Source organism: Artemia sp. Qi Xiang Cuo, chromosome 8 (genome assembly GCF_049724085.1).
Source record: "Artemia sp. Qi Xiang Cuo chromosome 8, ASM4972408v1, whole genome shotgun sequence".
NCBI lineage: Eukaryota > Metazoa > Arthropoda > Branchiopoda > Anostraca > Artemiidae > Artemia > Artemia sp. Qi Xiang Cuo.
In genome coordinates, this window is record NC_142801.1 from 59,506,603 (window position 1) to 59,531,642 (window position 25,040).

The 25,040-nt window shown below is 39.2% G+C and overlaps 1 protein-coding gene across 1 annotated transcript in view; it reads right to left on the reverse strand.

The window, feature by feature from the left end:
* The window catches only part of LOC148949643 (transmembrane protein 135-like), a 112,614-nt gene that overhangs the window by 6,359 nt on the left and 81,215 nt on the right, over positions 1–25,040 (reverse strand). Inside the window, exon 8 of the mRNA XM_089093637.1 lies at positions 17,861–18,027. Within this exon, the coding sequence (XP_088949763.1) occupies positions 17,861–18,027 (167 nt within the window). The remainder of the gene's footprint in view (positions 1–17,860; positions 18,028–25,040) is intronic.

Genomic DNA, 25,040 nt, shown 5'->3' on the forward strand with positions numbered 1-25,040 from the left:
TCTTGCAGGCTTATTATGTCGCACTCACGAAGAAAATCACGTACGAAAGTCGTCGGTTTATAAAGTTCCCATTGATATTCAAAGATATCAGACTATGTGATGTCGGGGGTTGTTCGGTCATGGCCTAGCAGAGGTCGGCTTCTGTTTAGCAACTGGAAAATTTGCGCTGTAGCATGTGTGACCGTTTTTCTTACATACTACACAAAACATAGAACCAGTGCATGGATTGGATTTGCTGAACGCGTGGTCAGCTTCAATTGGCCCTTTTTAATAGTCGAAAGTGATTGGAAGGCAACTAACACCCCTTCCGCGCTCAGCATTTCCCCAAACACATCCAATCAAAATTTTGAGATAACCATTTTATTTCACGCAGGTGAAAGTTCAGGAAATTATACCTTTAAGCAGGCAACTCTCCCACAGTCTTCAGGGCAAGGGTTTTAAGTTATGCCCTTGGGGTATATAAGTTTTTAATGAAATCTTTGTCGTAGAAATTTGAAAAAGGGCTCATTCGATTGGAAATTCAAAGATCTAGTGCCCTTTTTAATATTCGAAAGCAATTTGAGGGCAACTAACCCCCCTCTCACGCCCACCTTTTCCCCAAACACATCCAATCAAAATTTTTAGATAGCCATTTTGTTCAGTGTAGTTGATTTCCAGATAGAAATTATGTTTTTGAGGAGAACACTCCCCCACAGCCCTCGGGGCAAGGGTTGAAAGTTATGCCCTGGGGGTATATAAGGTTTTTACAGAACGCGTTGTCGTAGAAACTTCAAAAAGGGCTCATTTGATTGGAAATTGAAATGGCTAGTACCCTTTTTATTAGTCAAAAATGATTGGAACGCGACTAACACCCTTTCTACACCCATCATTTACCCACATACATACAATCAACATTTTGAGATATTCACTTTGTTCGACGCAGTTTAAAGTTAAGGAAATTATACCTTTGAGCATGACACTCCCCCAGAGTCTTCAGGGCAAGGGTTATAAGTTATACCCTGAGGGCATATAAGTTTTTTGAAATCTTTGTCACAGAAACTTGAAAAAGGGCTCATTCAATTGGAAATTCAAAGGTCCAGTGCCCTTTTTAATAGTCGAAAGTGATTTGAGCACAACTAACCCCCCTCTCAGGCCTATCTTTTCCCCAAACACATCCAATCAAAATGTTTAGATAGCCATTTTGTTCAGCGTAGTTGATTTACAGATAGAAATTATGTTTTGGAGGAGGACACTCCCCCACAGCCCTAAGGGCAAGGGTTGTAAGTTATGCCCTGGAGGCATATAAGGTTTTTATAGAACGTGTTGTCGTAAAAACCTTCATAAACTTCAGTAAAGAGTGATGTGGGCACAATGTATTATTTTTTGTTTCGTGGTCTTAGACCAGGGCACTTCGTGTCGAAGGAGTTGTCATAGAAACTTCGAATAGGGCTCATTCGATTGGAAATTGGAGTGGCTAGTGCCCTTTTTAATAGTCAAAAGTGATTGGAGGGCAACTAGGCCCCCCCCCCCCCCCACGCCCATCATTCTCCCAAACACATCCAATCAAAAATTTGAGATAGCCATTTTGTTCAGCATAGTTGATTTCCAGATAGAAATTATGTATTTGAGGAGGACAGTCCCCCACAGCCCTCAAGGCAAGGGTTTTAAGTTATGCCCTGGGGCATATAAGAAAGATGTTGGCACATTGTATTATTTTTAATTTTCTCCTTTAGACCAGGGCACTTCGTATCGAAGAAGTTGTCGTAGAAACTTCGAAAAGGGCTCAATCAATTGGAAATTGGAGTGGCTTGTGCCCTTTTTAATAGTCGAAAGGGATCGGAAGGCAACTAACAATCCTTCCACGCTCACCATTTCCCGAAACACATCAAATCAAAATTTTGAGATAGCCGTTTTGTTCAGCGTAGTTGATTTCCAGATACAAAATATGTTTTTGAGGAGGTCACTACCCCAAAACCCTCAGAGCAAGGGTTTCAAGTTATGCCCTGGGGGCATATAAGGTTTTTATAGAAGACATTGTCGTAGAAACTTCAAAAAAGGCTCATTCGATTGTAAATTCAAAGGGCTAGTGCCCTTTTTAAGAGTCGCAAGCGATTGGAGGGCAACTAATCCCTATCACGCCCACCTTTTCCCCAAACACATCCAATAAAATTTTGAGATAGCCATTTTATTATACGTAGTTGAAAATTCTGGAAATTAGGTCTTTGAGGATGACAACCCCCCCCCCCCCCCCCCACAACCCTCAGGACAAGGGTTGTAAGTTATGCCCTGGGGGCATATAAGGTTTTCATAGAACGCGTAGCCGTAGAAACTTCAAAAAGGGCTCATTCGATTGGAAATTGAAATGGCTAATGCCCTTTTTAACAGTCGAAAGTGATTAGATGGCAACAAACACCCCTTACACACCCACCATTTCCCCAAACACACCCAATCAAACTTTTGAGACATCCATTTTGTTCCACACAGTTTAAAGTTCAGGAAATTATACCTTTGAGCAGGACACTCCCCCCACAGTCTTCAGGGCAAGGGTTATAAGTTATGCGCTGGGGGCATATAAGGTTTATTTTGAAATATTTGTCGTAGAAACTTGAAGAAGGGCTCAATCGATTGAAAATTCAAAGGGCTAGTGCCCTTTTTAAAAGTCGAATGTGATTTGAGGGCTAGTAACCCCCCTCTCACGCCCACCTTTTCCTCAAACACATCCAATCAAAACTTTTAGATAGCTATTTTATTCAATGTAGTTGAAAGTTTTGGAAAATAGGTCCTTAAGGATGACAACCGCTCCCTCCCACAGCCCTCAGGGCAAGGGTTGTAAGTTATGGCCTGGGAGCATATAAGGTTTTTACTGAAAGCATTGTCGTAGAAACTTCAAAAGGGCTCATTCAATTGAAAATTGAAAGGACTAGGGCCTTTTTTAATAGTTGAAAGTGACTGGAGAGCGACTAACGCCCCTCTCACGCCCACCATTTTCCCAGACACATCCAATCAAAATTTTTAGATATCCATTTTGTTCAACGTAGTTGGAAGTTCTGGAAATGAGGTCTTTAAGGATGATAACCCCCTCAAAGCGCTCACTGCAAGGGTTGTAAGTTATGGCTTGGGGGCATATAAGGTTTATATAGAAAGTTGTTTCAAAAAGGGTTCATTTGATTGGAAATTGAAATTGCCCTTTTTAATAGTCGAAAGTGAGTGGATAGTAATTACCCCCCCCCCCTCACACCCAACATTTCCACAAAAACATTCAATCAAAGTTTAGAGATAGCCATTTCGTTTAACGTAGTTGAAAGTTCTGGAAACTATGTATTTAAGGATGACAAACCACCCAGAGGCCCAGGGCAAAGGTTGCAAGTTATACCCTGGGGGCATATAAGGTTTTTACAGAAAGAGTTGTCGTAAAACTTAAAAAGGGCCTCATTCAATTGGAAATTAACAGGGATAGTGCCCTTTGTAATAGTTGAAAGTGATTGGAGGGTGACTAACCCCCCTCTCACGCCCACCATTCTTCCAAACACATCCAATCAAAATTTTAAGATAACCATTTTATTCAACGTAGTAGAAAGTTCTGGAAACTAGGTCTTTGAGAATGAAGACCCCCCCCCCCCAGGGCAAGGGTTGTAAATTATGGCCGGGAGGCATATAAGGTTTTTATTGAAAGTGTTGTCGTAGAAACTTCAAAAACGCTCATTTGATTGGAAATTGAAAGGGCTAGTGCCATTTTTAATAGTTGAAAGTGATTGGAGAGCGACTAACGCCCCTCTCGCGCCCACCGTTTCCCCAAACTGGAAATTAGGTCTTAGAGGATGACAACCACCCTCAGCTTATTTGAAACAATTTTACTATATACAAAACCAATTCACTTCTGTAGATGCCAGATAAGCAATCGGCTGGTTGTTTTTAGAGTTGAACCAATAGGAAGGCCAAGGTAAATAATGAACAGGACTGGCTTAACATTTGTATTTCCAAGAGCAATAGTAAAACCATCGAAGACTGATTTCCAATTAAAAAGCAGGATTTCTGACTTTTCTGCGTTAAACTCTAACCCGAGCTGCTTATAATCATTCTGGAGGGTGTTAAAGTTTTCCTCTATACCCAAAACAGTGCGACTCGAGTTAAATATATCATCCGCGTATGATATTAACGAAACATTGATACATCGCAGGACACATATTGTTTTACATCTCTCTTGCCCTCGGATTATTGTATTATTAAAAGCAGTTGGTGAAGTTATTGCCCCTTATCGAGCCTCTTTTTTAACCTTGACAACAGAATTATTTTTTATTTTAAGATCCGGGGACTGATGCAAGAGCTTAAGTTCGGCTTTCAGATTTAAATACATATCTTTTAAAGGAAGAAGGAATCCTTTTTTTACACCACGCTTTCCCATATCCACTATCAACTCATCATGAATCAAAGGATCGAAGGCATGTTGAACATCGTACGCCGAGAGAGCCAAACTTTCTCCAGTTTTCCCGGAATCAACGAGAATAGATGCTACGGCAGACAACGCATGGCAACAACCCAGACGCGGCTGGAATCCAAACTGTGAGTCCGGGCTATAACATTTACTTCGGACCTCATTAATTATCAAAAGCTGAAATATTTTACACAAAGTTGTCGAAACCATGATCAGCTGAAAAGACAAATATTCCCGATGAGGTTTACCTTTCTTAGGGATCGGAGCTAAAGCCCCAATGCAAAAAGACGACGGAAATATTCCGGTGACGAACATAATTTGAAATAACAGTGTAATATGATGAAGGAATAATTGACTACATATTTTGACATGGAACGCGGAAATGTTATCTGAACCCCTGGATTTCTTTTCCTTAAGGCGATTAATAGCCTTCATTACACACTCTAGAGAAACCACAACATCAGAATCAGATGAACTAGCTAAGAAAAATTCTAACTCACACTTATAATAGTCCGCAAGGCACTTTTCAGGGACAGAGAACACGCTCTAATAATATTCGACCCAAGTTGATTCAGGGATGTCAAAATCCGGTATATTATTAAAGCGATTACTCTGTGGTTTTAGCACAATTTTTCAAAGCTCATTTGGATTATTAAGAGCTTTATGGCAATAAACTGACTGAATTGAGCTCTTAAGCTTGACAAGCTCATTCGCGAACCGTCTTTTAGTTTGCAATCTTTTCTTATTTACAATACCAAACCTAAGAGAGCCACAGAGAGTCTCTCTAAATTTTCAACCAAAATTTTGCATTCTCACATGCTTCACAAAGTGCTTTGACCACCCGATAATTTCCGTCCCACTTTTAATACGCTTAATAGGAACAGCCGCAAATTCGTCAACACGAAAGAATGGATCAATTCGGCACAGTATACATTTAGCTTCACTCGCGTATCAACTAAATCTGTACGAGCAGACTTACAAAGTAGATCATAGGGCACATGGGTTTTGTCCAGGATTACATCACATAACTCATTAAATTTTTGAACATTAGCCCTAGACCAATTCGGTAAATTATTCCACCTTTTACGCGACTCGGCGCTGTCCGTATCTTATGGTAACTGAGCCTGCGAGAAATATGCTCTAAACTTGCGTGGGAGATGGTCAGACGTAAAGCTATTTTCCATAACAAGCACAGAAGGAATATTAATAGATTGGCTTGCTACAACATGGTCCAAGTTGAACGTACTTCCAGAGTTATGAATGTGTATGTATTTTTCACTTTTGGCTCTGACGCAGAGATCATCACTCATAATACCGAGTAAAACATTTATGCGACTTGACACCGCGTAGTCGTAAACTCCAGGTTGCAGTTGAAGTCACCTACTATAATACAATGAAGCTTTCCTTTACAAGCCTTTTCCAGGCATTTAGAAGGTTTAGACACACTAATTCCAAAGCGACGTTCCAATATGTCGTCCCGGTAGTCATTGGGAAGATGGACATTAACTATAGCCACGTTGTTTACTCAAATAGCAAGGTAGTAATCCTCCGAATCCAAAAGGTCAGAGCTTAGGTTTGATCGAACGTACATTACTAAACCACCTGAAGAACCACCACAATCTTTTGTTTGCTTCGCAGAAACAGAATATACATCATGAAAAGGTGAAAGATTCAAAACGTTTATGCCCTGCTCCATAGTAAAATGCTCTTGCAGGCATATTATGTCGCACTCACGAAGAAAATCACGGACGAAAGTCGTCGGTTTATAAAGTTCCCATTGATATTCAAAGATATCAGACTATGTGATGTCGGGGGTTGTTCGGTCATGGCCTAGCAGAGGTCGGCTTCTGTTTAGCAACTGGAAAATTTGCGCTGTAGCATGTGTGACCGTTTTTCTTACATACTACACAAAACATAGAACCAGTGCATGGATTGGATTTGCTGAACGCGTGGTCAGCTTCAATTGGCCGCAAGATAGCCTTCGGCGTGACAAGAGAAGCATCTTCTTGGCAAAAACTTATATTCATCAACAGGAAGTACTTCGTAATCAATTTTGGCTCCGTGTTTGAGGAAAGAGTCCAAGTCAGCGCGGGTATCGAAGTAAACTTTGTAAGAGCGTGATCTTCCGATCCTAACTGCTTTGCAAGCTCTGGGAATAAGCTGCAACACATCTTCTTCCTCAATTTCGACGGGAATTCTCTTCAATACCCCAATAAAGTTTGGAGCCCTTAGTGACGCACTTATTGCGGGTTGCTTGCCTTTTATGTGGTCAACGATAGCTTCAGCAGTATCTCTAGGCTTAACTATAAGTTTCAAGTCGTCTTTACTCTTACGTAGTTCACTGATTTGAGAAGAATTTGAACAAACTGAATCGACAAAGAACTTACGAGCACGAGGAATGTTGAGTGATCCAGGTAAGTCCTTGAGTACAACTGCATAAGATGGAGCCTCGGATCCCGATGCATTGAATTTCGAGGGCCAAGAAATAGATTTGTTACTGTTTGATTCCAATAAACAATCAATTTTCCGGCTTAGCTCGTTTATTTTCACAGCCGGAGTAGCCACTACTGCGTCACCTAAAGTGGGAACAGAGCAAGGATTCTCAATTACAAATTTTGACATTGGCTTCTTTTCTTGATCCCGAGCGCGTAACCATTTACAAATTTCTGTAACACTGTCTTCGCATTTCCCATTTCTAACGAACCTGCTTGTAAACTCGAACTTATCGTGCAACATTTCTTTCGCTCTAATTATGCCATCTTTACTAAAGAAGCTTATTGTTTTACCAACAATTAACTCAATCTTCGCACCCTCTGTCATTGATCGATAAATAAAGTTCAGAACAGGGCCAAATATTAATCCCGTCATGGCAACAGAAACTTGTGTAACTGGATTTATCACATGGCGATCAAACTCCAAATCACTGTCGAAATATCTGGTCTAATATCCACGGCAAAAGTCCGTTCATTTCACTAAGTAAAATAAGTTCATAATGGATTTTCTTGTAGAAAACAGTCATTGGCGGTACGTTAAATTTCTTACTGAGAGGTTTTAAAGTTGCCCGTTTGGTGTTACAACTCGCCCCTGAGGCTCTATTTTAGATCATTTGAAGTAGAGGCAATGGGGTTTTTGAAGCCATTGCAAAATGTGGATATCTCTGTTCAGCAATAGAATTAGTGCACGACTTAAACAGTGTTCAACTAGCGTTCATTCAGTGCGGACGAACAGAAAATTGCATTTTTCTGGATAATATTCTTATTATTCTAATATTCATAATTATTAGATATTCATAATATTCATAATATTCTTATATTCTTATTATCCAGAAAAATGCAATTTTCTGTTCGTCCGCACTGAATGAACGCTAGTTGAACACTGTTTAAGTCGTGCACTAATTCTATTGCTGAACAGAGATATCCACATTTTGCAATGGCTTCAAAAACCCCATTGCCTCTACTTCAAATGATCTAAAATAGAGCCTCAGGGGCGAGTTGTAACACCAAACGGGCAACTTTAAAACCTCTCAGTAAGAAATTTAACGTACCGCCAATGACTGTTTTCTACAAGAAAATCCGTCACCCTTCCTACAACGAGCTATCGCTCCTTTTAGTGATGTTTTCTACACCAATACGGTAAAGACATACAAACAAGGTACAGTCCAACTACGAATAAAAGGAGGCACCCCGAACTGAGTACTTCAGTAACAGTATTATAAGACAACATCTCCACTTGGAATGGTCTTCCAAAGGATGTTATCCCTGGAAAACAACCTGTTGATTTTTTAAAAGATAGAGCAGTAGACACAATTCTAGGAAGAAAAACTAGGTAAATTGTTGACTAGCGACACATTAAGCCGTACTTTTAGCCTAGTGCTATAAGTTTTGCCATAAAAAATAAATTCAAAAAGAGATCCTAATGATAAACAGTTCAAACACAAAGCAAGGTATTGCATAGATAAGAAATTCAAGCATGCACAATGAAATGCAAATAAGAAATACAAAGAGAGGTCCTAATGAGGAATAGTATGAACTCTAAAAATACATTTTATTGCCGCCACCTCGGTGAAGGGAAATCACATAATTTACAATTAAAGAGGTAGGAACACCAAGTAAGATATTGCATAGACAACTAATGTAAGCATGCATGGTGTAAGTAAGAAATTAAATTATAAGTAAGACTTACATTTGTAATTAAGAAATATACAGTAGAAGATAAGAAATAAAGATAAGATCCTAATTGAGATCCTAATGATGAATAGCTTAGGTTCTAAAGATACATTTCATACCCACTACTTCAATAACTAATCAAACAGTTCTTGGTAACGAACTGTAAGTTAGGAGCGCTCCAACTCAATAGTATCCAAAACTCTAAAAAACGGAATTTTGATACCAGTAGATGCATCAAAAGAATCGGATTTTCATGCTGATTTGAATTATATAAATTTCATCAAATTTAGTCTAACCTGTCAAAAGTTACGAGCCTGAAAAAATTGCCTTATTTTCGAAAAAAGGGGGAGACAGCCCCTAAAAGTGATAGAATCTTAACGAAAAACCCCCATCAGATTCAGCATAAAAGAGAACCTACTGTAGATGTTTCAAGCTCCTATCTGCAAAAATGTGGAATTTTGAATCTTTTACCAGAAGAAAGATCGCGGATGCGTGTTTATTTGTTAGTTTGTTTGTTTTTTGGGTTTTTTTTCAGGGGTGGTCGTATCGATCCAGCAGTCCAAGAATATCGTGAGAGGGCTCATTCGAATGGAAATTAAAAATTATAGTGCCCTTTTTAAGTGACCAAAAAAATTGGAGGGCAACTTGGTCCCCTTCCACGCTCATATTTTTCCCAAAACCACCATATCAATATTTAGAGACAGCCATGTTGTTCAGCATAGTCGAAAGTCTAATAAATATGTCTTTGAGAATGACTTAGTCCCCCACAGTTCCTGGGGGAAGGGCTGCAAGTTATAAACTGTGCCCATTGTTTACATATAGTATTAGTTATTGGGAAGTATACAGACGTTTTCAGGAGACATTTTTTTTCTGGTGGGAGGGTTCGGAGGAGGGGTTTACGTGGGAAGATCTTTCCATGGAGGATGTTTCCTTGGGGGAAGCGAAATTTCTATTAAGGGGGCGCCGGATTTCCCAGGATTATTTAAAAAGTGATCAGAAATTAAATAAAAAAAAAGTTTTCAACTGAAACTAAGGAGCAACATTAAAACTTAAAACGGACAGAAATTATTACGTATATGAGGGGGTTCGCCCCCTAGTCAATACCTAGCTCTTTACGCTAAAGTTTTTTTTAGTACTTAAAAAAAACAAACTATCTATTCTAATTAAACGGCCATTGTGATTCAGGGATTTGTGATTCGAACAAAATTCGAACTTTATCGTAAAGAGCCAGATAGTGACTAGGGGGCAAACCTCCTCATATAAGTAATAATTTCTGTTCGCTTTAAGTTTTAATGTTGCTCCTTACTTTCAGTTGACAAACTTATTTTTTTTATTTTATTTAATACTAATAAGATTCACAAGGGAAGAGATAGGAACACAAATGTATTGAATTCCCTTAAAGTACTTTGCGTTCATAGTCCAGTAAATCTACGAAACTCTGGGACAAAATTGCAATATAAAAGATTTTTACACCATCTTGTAGAGAAAAAAATTCTGTACAATATACCAAAGTCCCCATAAATCCCCTGGGCGGAACATGGTAAAAAAAACAGGGGAAAAGAGGGAAAAAGGGAGAAAACTGTAAAAATTCAAAGGCAGAATTATTGTGCGCTTGAATTTCACGCCTGCTCTTTTTCTGCGCGGAGAACACAAAAAAAGGTTATATTGTTTTATATCTGGACTTGGTTCGATTTCTCCGTTTAGTAGGGGAAGGGGAGGGGAAAAACAGTATCCACGAGAGTTGTGGCTGGTCAAAATGTTGCCCCCAAGGTTTTTTGACTCGATGATTTCAAAAAACATGGTATTAGATTCGTATCTTGCTTTTCTGCAGTGTTTTCACCGTAGGGCAGACAATCCATTGGGCTTTTGGAGTACGCGGGCAGATTTACTTAGATTATATTACAGAAACACAAGACCAAACTAAATGTAAAAATGAAACAAATCAGGTAACTTCGGTAATCACAGCAAAAGATAATTACAGTTTTGATTGAACTAAAAAGGATAAGATCAAAGATTTGCACTAAACATCGTCTTCTTCATCGTTATCAACAAAAACATCTTTATTGGAACACGCAATCCCTTGGCAGTCTTTGCAAGCAAGTGTGCAAGGCAATCCATTTTTTCGGCAACTACAGCGTGAACTGTCACAGTTGGAACGCGTGCAGCTGCAATGAATCACATTTAGCAGATGAGAAGGAGTAGGTCCCATGTCTGTCATGATCAGAGTGAGGCGTCCGTCACGCAATCGCCAACCCCAGTCTTTCGGGTCGAGTTCTGACGCAGTATTACGCCATTCCATTACCTGATAAGGCTCTATAATAATAAAATTTCGCAGCCGATGGAGTTAGTGGAAGTCTGTCTGAGTTCACAAAAGTTGATGTCTTTGAGCTGTTCAATTTTCCAAAAAATCCCTGCACCTAGCTTTGGTGAGACCCTCCCCTTTCATAGCCTTGTAGAAACACAGCAACAGATCTTATCCGGCTTACGGAATTTATTCCTTTGTATAGCGCGAATTAAGGAACACTTCATAGTTATTCCTATATTCGGCATGGCTTTTCGGGAATTGCATGATAGCCTGCTTTCCTATTCCAAATCTAAGGGACGTCGTGTCGCAACCAAGAAGAGCATGGCCAACAAGAACATAGTGACAAACCTGTCCCAGCGATATTTTGATAAAATTGATGTACCAGTATTTAGTTGACAGCGCTTTTGACTTGGTACTGGTTTCGAAGTAGAGATCCCTGGCTTCCGGAGGCAGGTGATGGAGGAGAAGGATCAATAAATCAGTGTCGTTTCCGACTACTACGGTTACCCTTTCCTTGGCCGCCTTAACAACTGTTAATGCAATAAGAACGTCCGCATCTCTATCTGCATGAAGGACAATGAGGCCGGCTTGGACAAGCTTCTTACCAATAGCTCGGATAATGTTCTGCTTATTGTTGGGATTCCGCAAGAAGTCCTCCTTCTTCCTTTGCAGCTTCATACTCAGTGTGAAATTGACGGTCGGACACTGGATACCTTTCGTTCGTCTAACCGAGGTGACGTCTTTGGTAGACGGACCTGAAGTGTAACCATCAATGACGACGGAAGCATTTGAATACTTCTGCGTCACGAATGAAACATAACTGTTGCAAATCTGTTCGAAAGTGTTTCCTGTTTTCCATGAAATATACAGGAGCAGCCATCCACCATCGATCACGGATTTTTATGGCTCTTTTGATAGGACGTTCACAGGTTCTGCCTTTGCTAGTTTTTAAATGGTTTTCGCTAGCTCCGCTTTATCTGGCTGTCGCGGCAGGCTTGACGATTCGAAAAGGGCAGTAGGATAGCTTGAGAGTTCGAATCTGAGTGTTTCTTCCATATCCCCTCCGGCTGTAGTTGCCGCTGCTGCAAGACGTTGGAATAGAAGACTTGTGTCAATTTTTATGTCTTCACCATCAGCTTCGGATATGTTGCCTTGAAAGGCCATCGTAATCGCTTTGCTTTTACGTTTGAAGATGTAGCGATCGGCAACGGCGTTAGAATTTCTTTTCCTATCGCCTTTGCTACATCCGCGTTAACACCCGTTGCTGCTGTCATACCATTCGATATATTGCGCAATTAAGTGCAGTTGTCGTATGGACAGGACTACGCAAAAAAAGCTACTAAAATCTTTACATCTTTTCTATCTCTTTCTATCCGAGCTGGTCTTGCGGAAAGGTGCTGGTCAGATGACACGTACTCAACGCGGGTGAGTGACTGCATAAGCTCATTAATTTCAGCTCGCACTGGCATTGACATTGTCCAGATCAACCTTTATGTCTCACTCATCCCATTTCCTCTCGTGAGTCCCCCGCTTGTTTTCAGCGACCTCATCAGTACTTGCTCAATTACTAGGTCGGGAGAGCCCAGCCCAAAATCTATCGCTTATACGAATGACAAACATCCCATCCATGATGTCTTTATACAGCTTCTGGTTACTTTCTTTCAACTCTTCCATTTACTGAAGAAATATTCTCACCGACTTCGTATACAGGTTGTGGCCTGCAGCTGCAAAGTAAGGGAGCATCTCAGAGAGTGCTTGAAGATACTGCACACAGTTTCAGGTTCGTTCTGCCCTGATGGTCTTCTTAAGCACTCCGAACATTTCTGAATACTGAAGCCATATTTTTGCAGTCCTGTTTTTCTGCAGCGTGTCTTGAAACTCCATCATTCGCGTTTGGATTCGACGCACTACGTCTGCGTTGGATGCGTCTTCGAGGGTTACTTCCTCATTCAGTAGAGCCATACATATTGCCGAAGCTTCTGCAAAGTCTTGATGACTCGCACATATGTCATCTGTGCAGTCAAAACCATGCTATTTGCAAATGAGAGTGATCTGCAGTTCTGAATCTATAAGCTCGTGCGCTCTCATGGCTCTTGAAACAGCTTTACCGCTAAGGATATGCATAGTGGTGTTACCGACATGTAAGTACCCGAGAACTTCCTTTTTTCCTGTTTCTATTACCAAGTAGCCAATTACTCCAAAAAAGCTTATAAGGCACCTGAGAAAGACAATCATAGGACCTGCTACCTCGAGATGACCATCAGCAGACTCAGAGTTGATGATGTTCACCACTTTCATGGACAAAGGTTAGTCGAAAGTCACAACTGGCACCATTCCGTGCTGGCGTGCTTTATCGGAGATAAAACGTAAGGTCGTGTATACACAAGAAAGATCGGTGGGACTATAGTCGATCATAGGCAGGAAAACAATCGAAGAAGCGCCTTTTTTTTGTGAACCCTGGTGAATTGCTTGCATAAATTCACTTCATCCGACCTGTTTCGTGTCATGTATCCAGCTTGCCTGCCATAGTAATTCAATGCCAACGATCTTGTGCTCGAAGGATATGGTCGGGATGGGTTTGTACACAAGACTGTTCTCTTGTTGGCTTTTGTTGTAGAAGAAGAGAGGGACTTGTCCAACCTGCTGGAGTGCATCAAGACTTACAGCTACTCTTGAGAATATTATTGGAAATGTGATTAGTCTCGGATTTGTAGCATCTATCTTGTCCATCCCTATGAAAGTAACTCTTCTATCGAGAGTGCTAATGTTGTGACTAACATGGTCATAAGTAAACTGGTAGGAAGTTCTAAAAATCATCCTTGGAAATTCTGCACTATGCGTTGCTGCGGGAGAACGCTCTAATCGAATCATTTTAGAGTAAGAAGTAGAAAAACTTAGCCTATTCAGCTGTTCGATGAAAAAACGTGAACCAGATTGGTGGTATAGCTGGGCTCCAAGTTGTGCTTCCATATAAGCGAGTACAGACTGGGTATGGCAAGCCTGCTTTATTGCTTAATTGACTTAACCTACCAGTAGATCCTTGTCCGATCCTGCTATTAGCAGAGAAAGAAGAAGCCTCAAATTTTGCTGTAACAAATTTACAACTTTTTCCTTTTTTTCTATACTGCTCAGGCTCAGACAGTCAAAGTCTGTACACTGCGCTAGCCTACTGCTATTCTTATTTATTTTGGCCACTGTCTCTATCATGAAGTTCAGCTGGTCTTCTTCCCTCGCCTGTCGAGTTATGTAAAAATCACGAATGATCTCATATGCTGTTTTTTGGAAAGTCACAACACCAATTTGTCGGCTTATGTCAATTATAACAATGAGGTGGCCGTAGGTATCATTAAGGAGTTGTTTTACATGCTTTGTGGTGTACGGCGACTGGTCTGGTTCAAGAAAAAGCCTCATCGTTTCTGCTATATCTTTCACTTTAAACTGTTTATCTTCGAGTTCTTCGAAATAATTTAAAGCTTTAATGAATTGATTTCAATTTGTACTCTCCTGTGGTCTTCCACCATCGTTCACCGGATCAGTTGCACTACAGTACCGGTTTAGCATTTCTCTTGGAGTTTTGAAGTTAAAGTAGCATGTCTTATGATACACTGCATCAGCAGCATGCAAATCCAAGCTTATAAAATTCAGCTTGCCGCAGACAGCGTTAGCCCAATCGTCATTTTTTCTAGAATCACAGCACTGAAAAATCGAGTTTTTCGCTTCAATTTTAGTCACTTTTTTGCACTCTTCCTTCTTAGCTTTTTCCGTCTCTGACGGAAGGACTAGCTTCATATTGCAAAACACACAGTTTGACTTCATATCGTATACGTTTTGACTAGATCTAGTGGATCTGTTTAGAGAAACTTCATTATCACTGGAATCGTCATTCTTCTTTCTTTTTACGAGATAAGCTATGGACGTCTGACGGCAGTAGTCTTTTCTGCACTGGCTGTGTACCATTTCACCGTCTTCAACTGTTATCTGTTCAGCCACTTCCACACTGGCGTCGTTGATCCGAAGAGCTCCTTTGTTTGTGATTCCGACACTTTCACCACCAGTACAGATGCTGAGGCTGCATAGCTTTCAATGTTCATCTTCTTCCTCCATGAATAGGGTGTCATATGAAAACTGCAAACAACAATTTATGAGGTGAAAATGAGGAGCTTTTTGCACGAGACACATTGTAGTCACACTTGTGGCTAAACTCTAACCTATGCCCTGTTTCGGATACGAAAACAACCTACAAAGCGAATCTTTCCATAAGATTTGTGAGTTCGACACCTCTAATCAGCCTCAAGCCAGGAGGCACAGTTAAGAATTTTGACCAATTAAGTGGCATTCAGACATAGGACGTAAAGGGAGGAAGCAAAGTACCTTAAGTTGTACGTAATGTTTACCACCCGTTCACACGTAAAAATAGAATTTAGGAACTATACAGCCTGCGTCTTAAACATGGTGCGTCGCACTTTCCAAGTACCACAAATTATTTCCTTCTATTTCTGCTCTGCCTCACGACATAAAACATTTGAAAATAGCCTGAGCTATAAGGAAAGCTCCAAATTTTCACTAAAGTTTGAATTCACTTTACGACCTTAACGACCACTTTAGATCAGTGCTGGAATGTACTTTAAACCGTACAACCGGTCGTAAAGTTGACATAAAGTACTTTGTGACCTGTGTGTGAGGGCTGCTTTAGAGAAAGCCATGTATTTTTTCTCAAAAACGGCTCCATATATTTTTTTTCATAAAATTGGTATTCTGGGATTTTCAAGCCTAATATTGCAATCTCCATAGGTCACGACTTGATAAAATTTGTTAAGAACCTTGATTTCGGGAAAAAATCCTGTGATTGCTGTCAAATTTGTGAACATTTTCAAGAGCATATTTATGTCATATTTGCCTAAGTAGTGGTTGTGTCATTTTTTGTGTTTATGATGCAGGCAAAATTACAAAAGAAACATAGCTAAGTACAAAACACTAAGTTTAATGATTCTTTTTGCAAAAGGTTTTTTCAGCAGTTGAATAATACCTAGAGAAAAAACGTAAATTAACAATTACTTAAAATTAACAAACTTTACCATCAAATGAGACAAGATCAAGAAGCCAATTTGAAATAATGATAAACAAGAATGAAGAACAAGGAAATTTGCAGTTAGAATACTTGCAAAAAAAAATTGCAACAAGTCAAAAAAAAGGAAAGAACAAAGAAAAATGAGGCTAAAAGACAAGCAGTAGCGAAAATTATATCAAACAATAACAGTTACGACTAGTCAAAAACGAAATTGAAGAACATCTAAATATGTGGTTAAAAGATAAGCAGGTGTGAGCGCCGCTGTAGAGAAAGCCTTGAAGGGATGAGCTAGCGCAAATTTCAGAAACTAGGTCACTAGTCTGACGTTGTAGTCATATCAAAAATATTGGGTTTAGCCATAAGTATGACTATAATGTGGCTCGAGCGTTAGTCCATTAGCCATATCATGATAAAATGCGAATCATTGTCTTAATGACGAAGAATCTTAGTGCTATTTACCAAAAGCATTATTTTTTGTCACCTCACGCCGCTTGATGTCCCCACAAAATTAGATAAAGGAAAAACCCCTTACTGGCTTTGTCTGCGTTCTTGGAACTCTCTTCCCAGAATCCTTCACTTTTCTTGATTTGCACCTTCGCTTTCTTCCGGAATTTTTTATTGATATTTATAAAAACAAAATTGTCTTACCTTTATGATCAGTAAACTGTGTCCAATGCTTATGTTAAAGCTTTTACTAGGTGGCAGCATGTGTATGTACTTAGACTTATGGCGCATTCACACATAGCGGAAATCCGATCCAAATTCTGTAGAGCCGTCTGACTATATTTTCCCTTTAGAGGATATCTGGATTTCCCCCTCTTTTTCCTTGTAACTGGAAAACGGGGAGAAAGGCTAATGACAGAGCAATCAAAGTAACATATTCATTATTCTCGCACTGGGGGACCCAAGAGAGCAAGTCTTGTAGACTACTGTACAGGATCTTTATTTCCCCCTGTAAGTGGGGAAACGGGGGAACGACTTATTACACAGCAATAAAAAAACGAATATTCGATCTTCTGGGACCCAAGACCCAAGAGCATTAGGAAAGCCATTCTCAACAGCAAAAACTACCGGTCGTAGATTTTCGAGTTTTCCCCTGGATTTTCCCCTTTCCTCCCGTTTTTCACCCTGTTCCGCCAAAGGGATTCTTGGGGACTTTTGGAATGTTGCACAGAATTTTTTCCTCTACAAAACGGTGTAAAAATCATTTATATTGCAATTTCGTCCCAGATCGTCGATTTTTTCCGTAGATTTACTGGACTCCTCCAAAAAATAACAGTGAATGCTAATAGAACGTTAAGAAAGTTTTAAAAAAAGAACATTTTGCGTAATTGTTTTTATTAAGAAAAACGTTAAAACGATCCCTCCCTCCCCCTTCCCCGAAAAAAGCGATCACGCAGCGAACTAGTTTCAGTTCTCGTTTTTAGATTAGTTAATTATCTTAAGTTCCAATTTTTAAAATCACCACCATCCCCTCCCCAATAAAAAAAAAAAAAAAAAAGAAAGAAAAAAAAGTCGCACTGTTCTTGGTCTCTCAACGTTCTTTGCATTACGTTTGAAATATTATCACAAATGTTAAAAATTAAATAAATAACATGACTTTTTTAAACGAGCTTTGACACTGTCTTCTTGAAGAATGCAAAGAATTCTCTGTGTGTTGGGTTGGATGGTGTAAATTGAGTGAAATACCATCCCTTTTAGTAACAATTTTAATTTAAGAAAGAGGTAGAAGTTGATAGGGACCAAATCGGGGGAAATATGGGCTGTAGAAGCACAAAATTTTTGAATTTTGCCAAAAAATAAAAAAATCCAATGCCATTAAAGCCACCAATAAAACTAAATTTTATTGGTAATATACCTACAAATCATGGCCCACTAGTTGAGTATAAATTTGTTTGTGAGTAGCTCACCTTGAGTCAGTAAGATTAACAAGAAACTTCCAGTACGAAGGTTTCAAATTGTGAGGCTCAAAAACCGCCATGTGAAATAGCATCGCAGTTGAAAAACTATAGAGAAACTCGATGAAACCTGGAATTGCTGGCAGCTTACCTGCCTGTATACCCTCTCGGTAGACTACCTAGAAATTAAAACCAATTAACTTCTAATTAATTAACTATATAACTCATAGAGCTAATTAAATAATATAACTAATGTATTACTAATATACTAATATAATCTAACTAATTAACTAATAAGATTATAATAATCTTTTTCTATACTTTATTTCAAAAAACAAAAGGAACATTTTTGTATGCAAAGAAAAAATTATTAATGAATAAACTGGAAAATATTTCCAAATAAGAATGATGGTAAAATACCTTTTCCAAAATAATGCAATTATTTTTCCGATAATTTTGTTAATTCTAATTCGTTAATCTCCGCATATTTGAAGAATTATGATCCAAAGAATAAACAATTGTATATTCTTGTCTTGTTTACAGGGGTTGGCCGCGACGAGGTGCGCGAAAAAAGTGACTTTAGTTACTTGAGGACACCGAAAAAGTAACAAAAAGTGACTACTCAGAGGCCGTCAGAGCATAGGCAGATGGATTACAAGGATCCCAACTACTACCGTAAGATCATCACTAGCCTATGAGAGCTCGAAAAGTTACGAACAGAAAGGCTGAAACCCGTTTTTTTTTTTTTCAACTGATTTTATTTACTAGTACAAAACGATACCATCGACAAATGTACGACTTCGATTATGGTACTAGGAATAAAAACTGAACTTCGGTAAAGGAAAAAATTCATTTATTGAAAAACAAGCGTCCGCCACGATTAGGTATAAGCACTCATTGGATATTATGTCATCACTTCTTTGGCTTTTTCGAAAGGCGATCAATTAGTTCGGATTTCCTCTTCAGAACAAGTACTTCAACCGATTCAGCATCATCTGCTCTTTCCCTTTCTTCGGAGTGAGCTTTTAATGCTGCTTCAAGCATACTTTAAGCAAGACCAATGTTCAGGAAGTCCTTCTCTTCCACAGCTTTCTTCAACCGTTCCCCTACTTCTCTCAGAAGTGTATCACCTATTTCCTTCTTCTGCTTAACCACCTCTTTTTTTCGTGTAATCTCTGACTCTACGTCCGTTATTTTCTGCTTCTTCCGCGCCATCTCCCGGATTTTTCTGGATGTTCAGCATTTTTCTTCTTAGCTTCAAGCTTCTCTCTCTCTGATTCTTCCTATTTTCGCTCAATAAGGTATAGTTCATAGCTGGCTCTAGCTGATCTAGCCAGACAAAGTAGCTTCTTTGTGATCAGCACACGCCCTGGTCTGTTCTCATAGTCGCGGAGCACATCCGCAACAAAAGCCTTCAGCGTCCGCTCTTCTGTACGCGCTTGAAGGCTAGTCATCAGCAGAGCTGACCGAGAAAATCCTCCCTCTACGTCTGCACTTCCATTACAGAGCGACAGAGCTGCCCGCACGATCCGACCTAAGGCCTGATATTTGGTTTCACCAGAGGGTGTCTTCGGTTCCAGCATCTTTTGCTAATAACTGTCGATTTGAGCATTCTCCGTGGGTGGCGGAACGGGATCTGACTGTAATAACAACCACTCTCACTGGGCTTGCTCGATGTCCTTCTCAAATGAAAGTTCTCTCGCGATGTGGAGGATATCACCTGTAACTCGCTCTTTGGCAACCTGGACTGGGAGGGCTTAGGCAGGCAAGGCTTCGGAAAAACTCATTGTTCACAGGGCATTTTGTCAGCAGGTACTGTGCAGCAGCTTTGATATGCTTCCTGATTCTCAGAAAAAAAAATTCCTGTCTTTCAGAATAACTTTCGAAGAATCCAGGGAAGCCAGGACCCTTTCATTACACAAAAGTTGCTGTATGTAAACATATGCAGTACTATCTAAGCCTTCAAAGCCTTCATAAAAAATGTTGGTTCAATTCCGAAAAAAGTAACATTCTTTTCCTTGTAAAAAATAACATTAATAAATAACCGACTAATAATTTTGTTATGTTATTTATTTCCCTCAAAATCATGGAGCATAAAAGAAAAGCATGTAAAGGTCCAAAAGCACTGATAAATCAAACAAAGGGACAATTTACGGGAAAGATAACAAACAACACAATAGGCTTTAAGAAAAAGTGAATAGAATGCATCAATAAAGAAATTAGTAAGTTTTTACGGGAATAAAGAAGCAAAATTTCCTGTTTTTAACACAAAATGAGCTCCTGACAATTTTTTAGCTATGCAATGCTCAAAGCGCCCTTGCTTGGCTATTTTTTGGCAAAAAAAGGTTGGGATCAGCACCAATGCATCAAGATACATCTGATCTTTTCTAAAATTTAGCCATATTGCCTTTTTCTTGATAAAGTTACGTTAAAATTGCAGCTAATATTAAAAACTTCTTTATTGCTGTATTTACGGAAAATTTACGGGAAAGATAACAAACAACACAATAGGCTTTAAGAAAAGGTGAATAGAATGCATCAATAAAGAAATTAGTAAGTAATTAAAAACAAATAATTAATGTCTTCAAATTGGTGTGATGATTAAAAGCTGTTAGAAATTTTACTTTTTCGGATCAATCTTTACTTCTATGCCATAAATAAAATTATACATAGTTTTGACGCATGATTTAAAGATTGCACGTTTCATAAGTACCATTTTCACTTCTATTTACCTTTTTCTATTTTCTCTATTACCATACTACAGTTTCTATTACCATTTTTGAGTCGTTTAGATTTATTCTATTTACCGGAAAAGAAAATGAACAAAATCTTATTCACTCACAAAAGGCATTTTTGCTTTATATATTAGTAAATGTCTCTAACCCCAATCAAATATCAAGCTAAACAATCATTGATGTAATACAACGGGTAGGTGCAAGCAAGTAATTCTCCATATACAATCAAAATCAGTACGTTTCTAATCCTCACAAGAGCGTATACATTTTTGAAGAATGTTGTCTGACCAACTCTGCTGTTACTATTCAGTATATTGATTAGTCAGTGCTCCTAATAGGGCGTAATGATAATGTAAAAGCTCTTATATAATTATATATATAATGGTCTAGATGCCATCTATGTTATATACAGAGTTATTGTAGCTGAGTTTGCATCTTTGCCCTTAATGGGATAAAGCTTCTGCATTACTTTAAGGTTATTTCCATACTGATTTCTACACTCTAATTCTAGATTTTTAGTTGAGTAGTATTTGAGGGACCTTCTATAATTCTTAGTATAGGTATTTCTCTCTGGGTATTCTCAACAGCACCATCTTCTTTTTTCTTATATAGACTGGCACGCCATCTATTCTGCTATTTTCGTATAGCGCCATCTCTGTTGCCATCACTGTTTCTTCTGAATAAGTGAAGTTACACAGTTGCCAAATATTGCATAGCTGCCAAATTTAGACAGTATATTTTGCCATTTTCGGCGATAAAATTCGGGCTGCATTTTTCGGAGATAGCCTGTGCAGAAGTGAGCAACAACGAACATTCAAGAGGCCGTACAGTACTAGCGGGATTTTTATCCTTAAACTGCTGGGATAAGGTGATTCGTGTGTTGCACTTCCCACGGGTCTTATCTACCGCTAAATCTTTAAAGCTTGTAACGCCGGTGTTGCCAAATTGAACTGAAGGTTTTGCTGAGAAAATCTTTGCCAAAATAAATAACATAGATATGGTAGAACTCTGCCCACGGTGCAAGAAAAATGTAACAAGAGCTCAAGGAGGAATTCAGTGCAGAGACTGCCTAAAATGGCTCCACTTTGGTTGCGCAGGTCTTGCGTATAATAAGGAAGCTGCTGACAAACTCCGAGGACAATGGCAATGCTATAGTTGCAAATCTTCTAGCAACGACCAATATAAAGCAACTCCTCCACCAAAAGCACAAAATACTAGAGGGACTCCGAGAGAAGAATCCACCAAAAGTCAAGGTCCCTCGGTAAGCCAGCCTACGGAACCCAAAGAGATTCCTTTGGTCACTAGTTTCCCAGATAACAACACAGAATGCGGCTACTCTCACAAAGATGTCGACACTACCACCTCTTTCCTCTGTTTTTTCTGCAACGAGTGGGAACATGCCGCTTGCCGAGGTATAAATGCAGATCTCGTGCTGGTCATGAAGAGAGAAGACAGCGTGTGTCTCCTGTTTAAATACGAATGCCTCTCCTGCTCCAAACGAAAAGTAGCACTTCTACAGCTTCAAGTGCGAGAGCTAACAGAAGCTCAACCTCACAGACCTCATGAGGCAACACCTTCGAATTATAGTGAAAAACCCTCACCTCATGACATCCAGCCGACAATAAATGCAATTATTCAGGTAGAAGTAGAAAAGGAATTAAGAGAACAGAAAAAGATGAATTTTGTAGTCATGGGGCTGCCTGAATCCACTACTGTCAATGACATTACACAGGTTGTCAAATTGACTCAAGAAAACGAGCTCGGGGCAAATATCACTGAAGGCGAAATACTAGAAACTGCCCGGATTGGAAGACGAAAAGAAGATGGTAGTCCACGCACTTTGTTAGTTAAGCTAAAAAAATCACAAGAGCTAGAGATGAAAAGGCAAACAATCCTGAGGACCGCTCCAAATCCAAGAAAATCATCAAATGAAGAAACTCGTACCAAAGTATATATAAACCCATATCTCACGCCCATGCAGAGACAAATGCTCGCCGTGAAGCGACAACAGAAGAGGAATACCCGCACCCAGTGCGATCGTCAAATGGAGATGCAGAGCCATTGGAAGCGAGTTAAAGACTCCAACTAAGATCAACGGCAAATATGAAGTAAAATAACCAAAGCCAAACAAATGCCACCATCCTTCAAGCTTAACAAAAAAGCTAATAAAGTAAAAACACTAAAGATACTATATTTAAATGCTGATTCACTACCAAACAAATTATCAGAATTAAAAGTAGAAATTGCAGCAAAGAACCCAGACACAGTAGCAGTGGTCGAAGCTAAGCCTAAGCACTGTCGATATCCCCCAACTTTACCAGAGTTGGCCATCAACGGCTACAAAAGCCACACCTTGAACATAGATCAAGAAGAAGGTCAGGGAATTATTTGCTACGTCTTAGACAATTTATCAATCCATAAAGTGTAATAAAAAACAAATGTACAGGAAATTATTTTGCTTCAGATATCAAACACAAACCAAGCAACTCTAAATTTGGTTTTAGTATATAGAAGTCCAAATAGCACAGCCGTGAATGACAAAGTACTCTTTAAAGATATTCACGTTATATGTCAAAGATTAACAGAACCAACTCTCATAATTGGAGATTTCAATTACCCTAAAATAGATTGGGACCTGCCACACGTCCTAGAGCATAGCGGGTCACCCTCACAGAGTTACTTTCTGAAGACAGTGAACGATAATTACCTAGAACAGCTTATTAAAAAACCAACAAGAATCCGAGGAAGCGACAAGCCAACGCTACTGGACCTAGTCCTATGCAGTAATATGGAACTAATAAAAGAACTTACTATTGGTCCTCCCGTTGGAAAATCGGACCACGCTACAATTTACTTTGAGGTGATTATAAGTCGCAAAACTATGAGAAAAAAAGAGAGGTGGATGTATTCAAAAGGTGATTACAATACCATGCGAACGGAGCTATAAGTTTTCAACTGGACCGAAATACTAAATAACACATATCTCGTTGTTGGCTTGTACAGAATTTTTGTATCTTTAATCTTAGACCTAACAAATAATTTTTTACCATTAGTCAAATTATTAACACGACCGCCTCTAAAACGAGAGATCCTTGAACTAATAAAAATCAAGCGGCAAGCCTGGGAGACGCTCAAGCAGACCGACACCGAAAGTTATTGTAGAAATTATCGCAGAATCGCCAACAAATTGAGGAAAGCCACTAGACAAGAATCAAGCGAAAAGGAGAGGAAAGTAGCCGAAAACTCAAAGATCAACCCCAAGGCGTTTTGGAACTTCGTAAATTCAAAAAGAAAAGAACAGCCGGTTAGTCCCGATCTTAGAAACTCAGCAACAAATTTAACAATCAGCGACCCAATAGCTAAAGCCAACCTACTAAATCAGCAGTTTTCCACAGTTTTCACAACAGAGAGGGACAAAGATGAAAGTCAAGTGGAATGTCAGCCACTAGTCGTAGTCAAATTTGAAGAAATAGAACTGACAATACAAATGGTCTACGAAAAACTGAAAAATCTAAACCCTTACAAATCAGAAGGTCCAGATGGCCTACATCCTAGAGTGCTCAAAGAGCTGACACAGAGAATTGCAGCGCGATTGCACTACATTTTTATCAAGTAGCTACAAACAGGGAACCTTCCTGATAAATGGAAGCAAGTAGCAGTGATTCCCCTCTTCAAAAAAAGAAAGCAAATCAGATCCAAGTAACTACAGACCTATCAGTTTAACCTGTATCACATGCAAAATGCTAAAATCTTTACTTCACGATAATATATTACAGTACCTACTCGAAAGGAGCCTCATTTCACTCGCACAGTTTGGATTCCTCAAGAAAAGATCAGCAGAAAGCCAGCTACTTGTCGCTACAAACACCTGGAGAAAATATATGGATAGTGGGATGCAGATAGACATTTTATATTTAGATCTCAGAAAAGCCTTTGATAAAGTCTCACAAAGTCAACTTCTTCGAAAACTACAGTCTATCGGTGTTGGCGATGCTATTCTAAAGTGGGTTCTCAACTTTCTGAAAGGAAGATCTCAGCGAGTGAAACTGGAGGGATATCTTAGCAGCAATGAGACAAAAGTCACAAGTGGAGTGGTTCAAGGTAGTATTCTGGGGCCTTTACTATTCAATATTTACATAAATGATCTCCCAAATAACATAGATTCAGAGATACTGCTTTATGCAGATGACACGAAAATCTTTCGCGCAATAACAAGCCTTAAAGATACAGAAATACTACAGCAAGACTTAAACAAAATAGCAGAATGGATGAAAAAATGGAGCATGGAAGTGAATACAGAAAAAAGTTGTCACATTCGGCTAGGCCCAAAACACATTTCTCGACACTACTGCTTTGAAGGACAACAGATACCTATACAAGAAGAAGCTCAAGACCTGGGAGTGACAATAGACAGTGATATGACTTTCACCAAGCACTACGAGTCAATCATCTCTAAG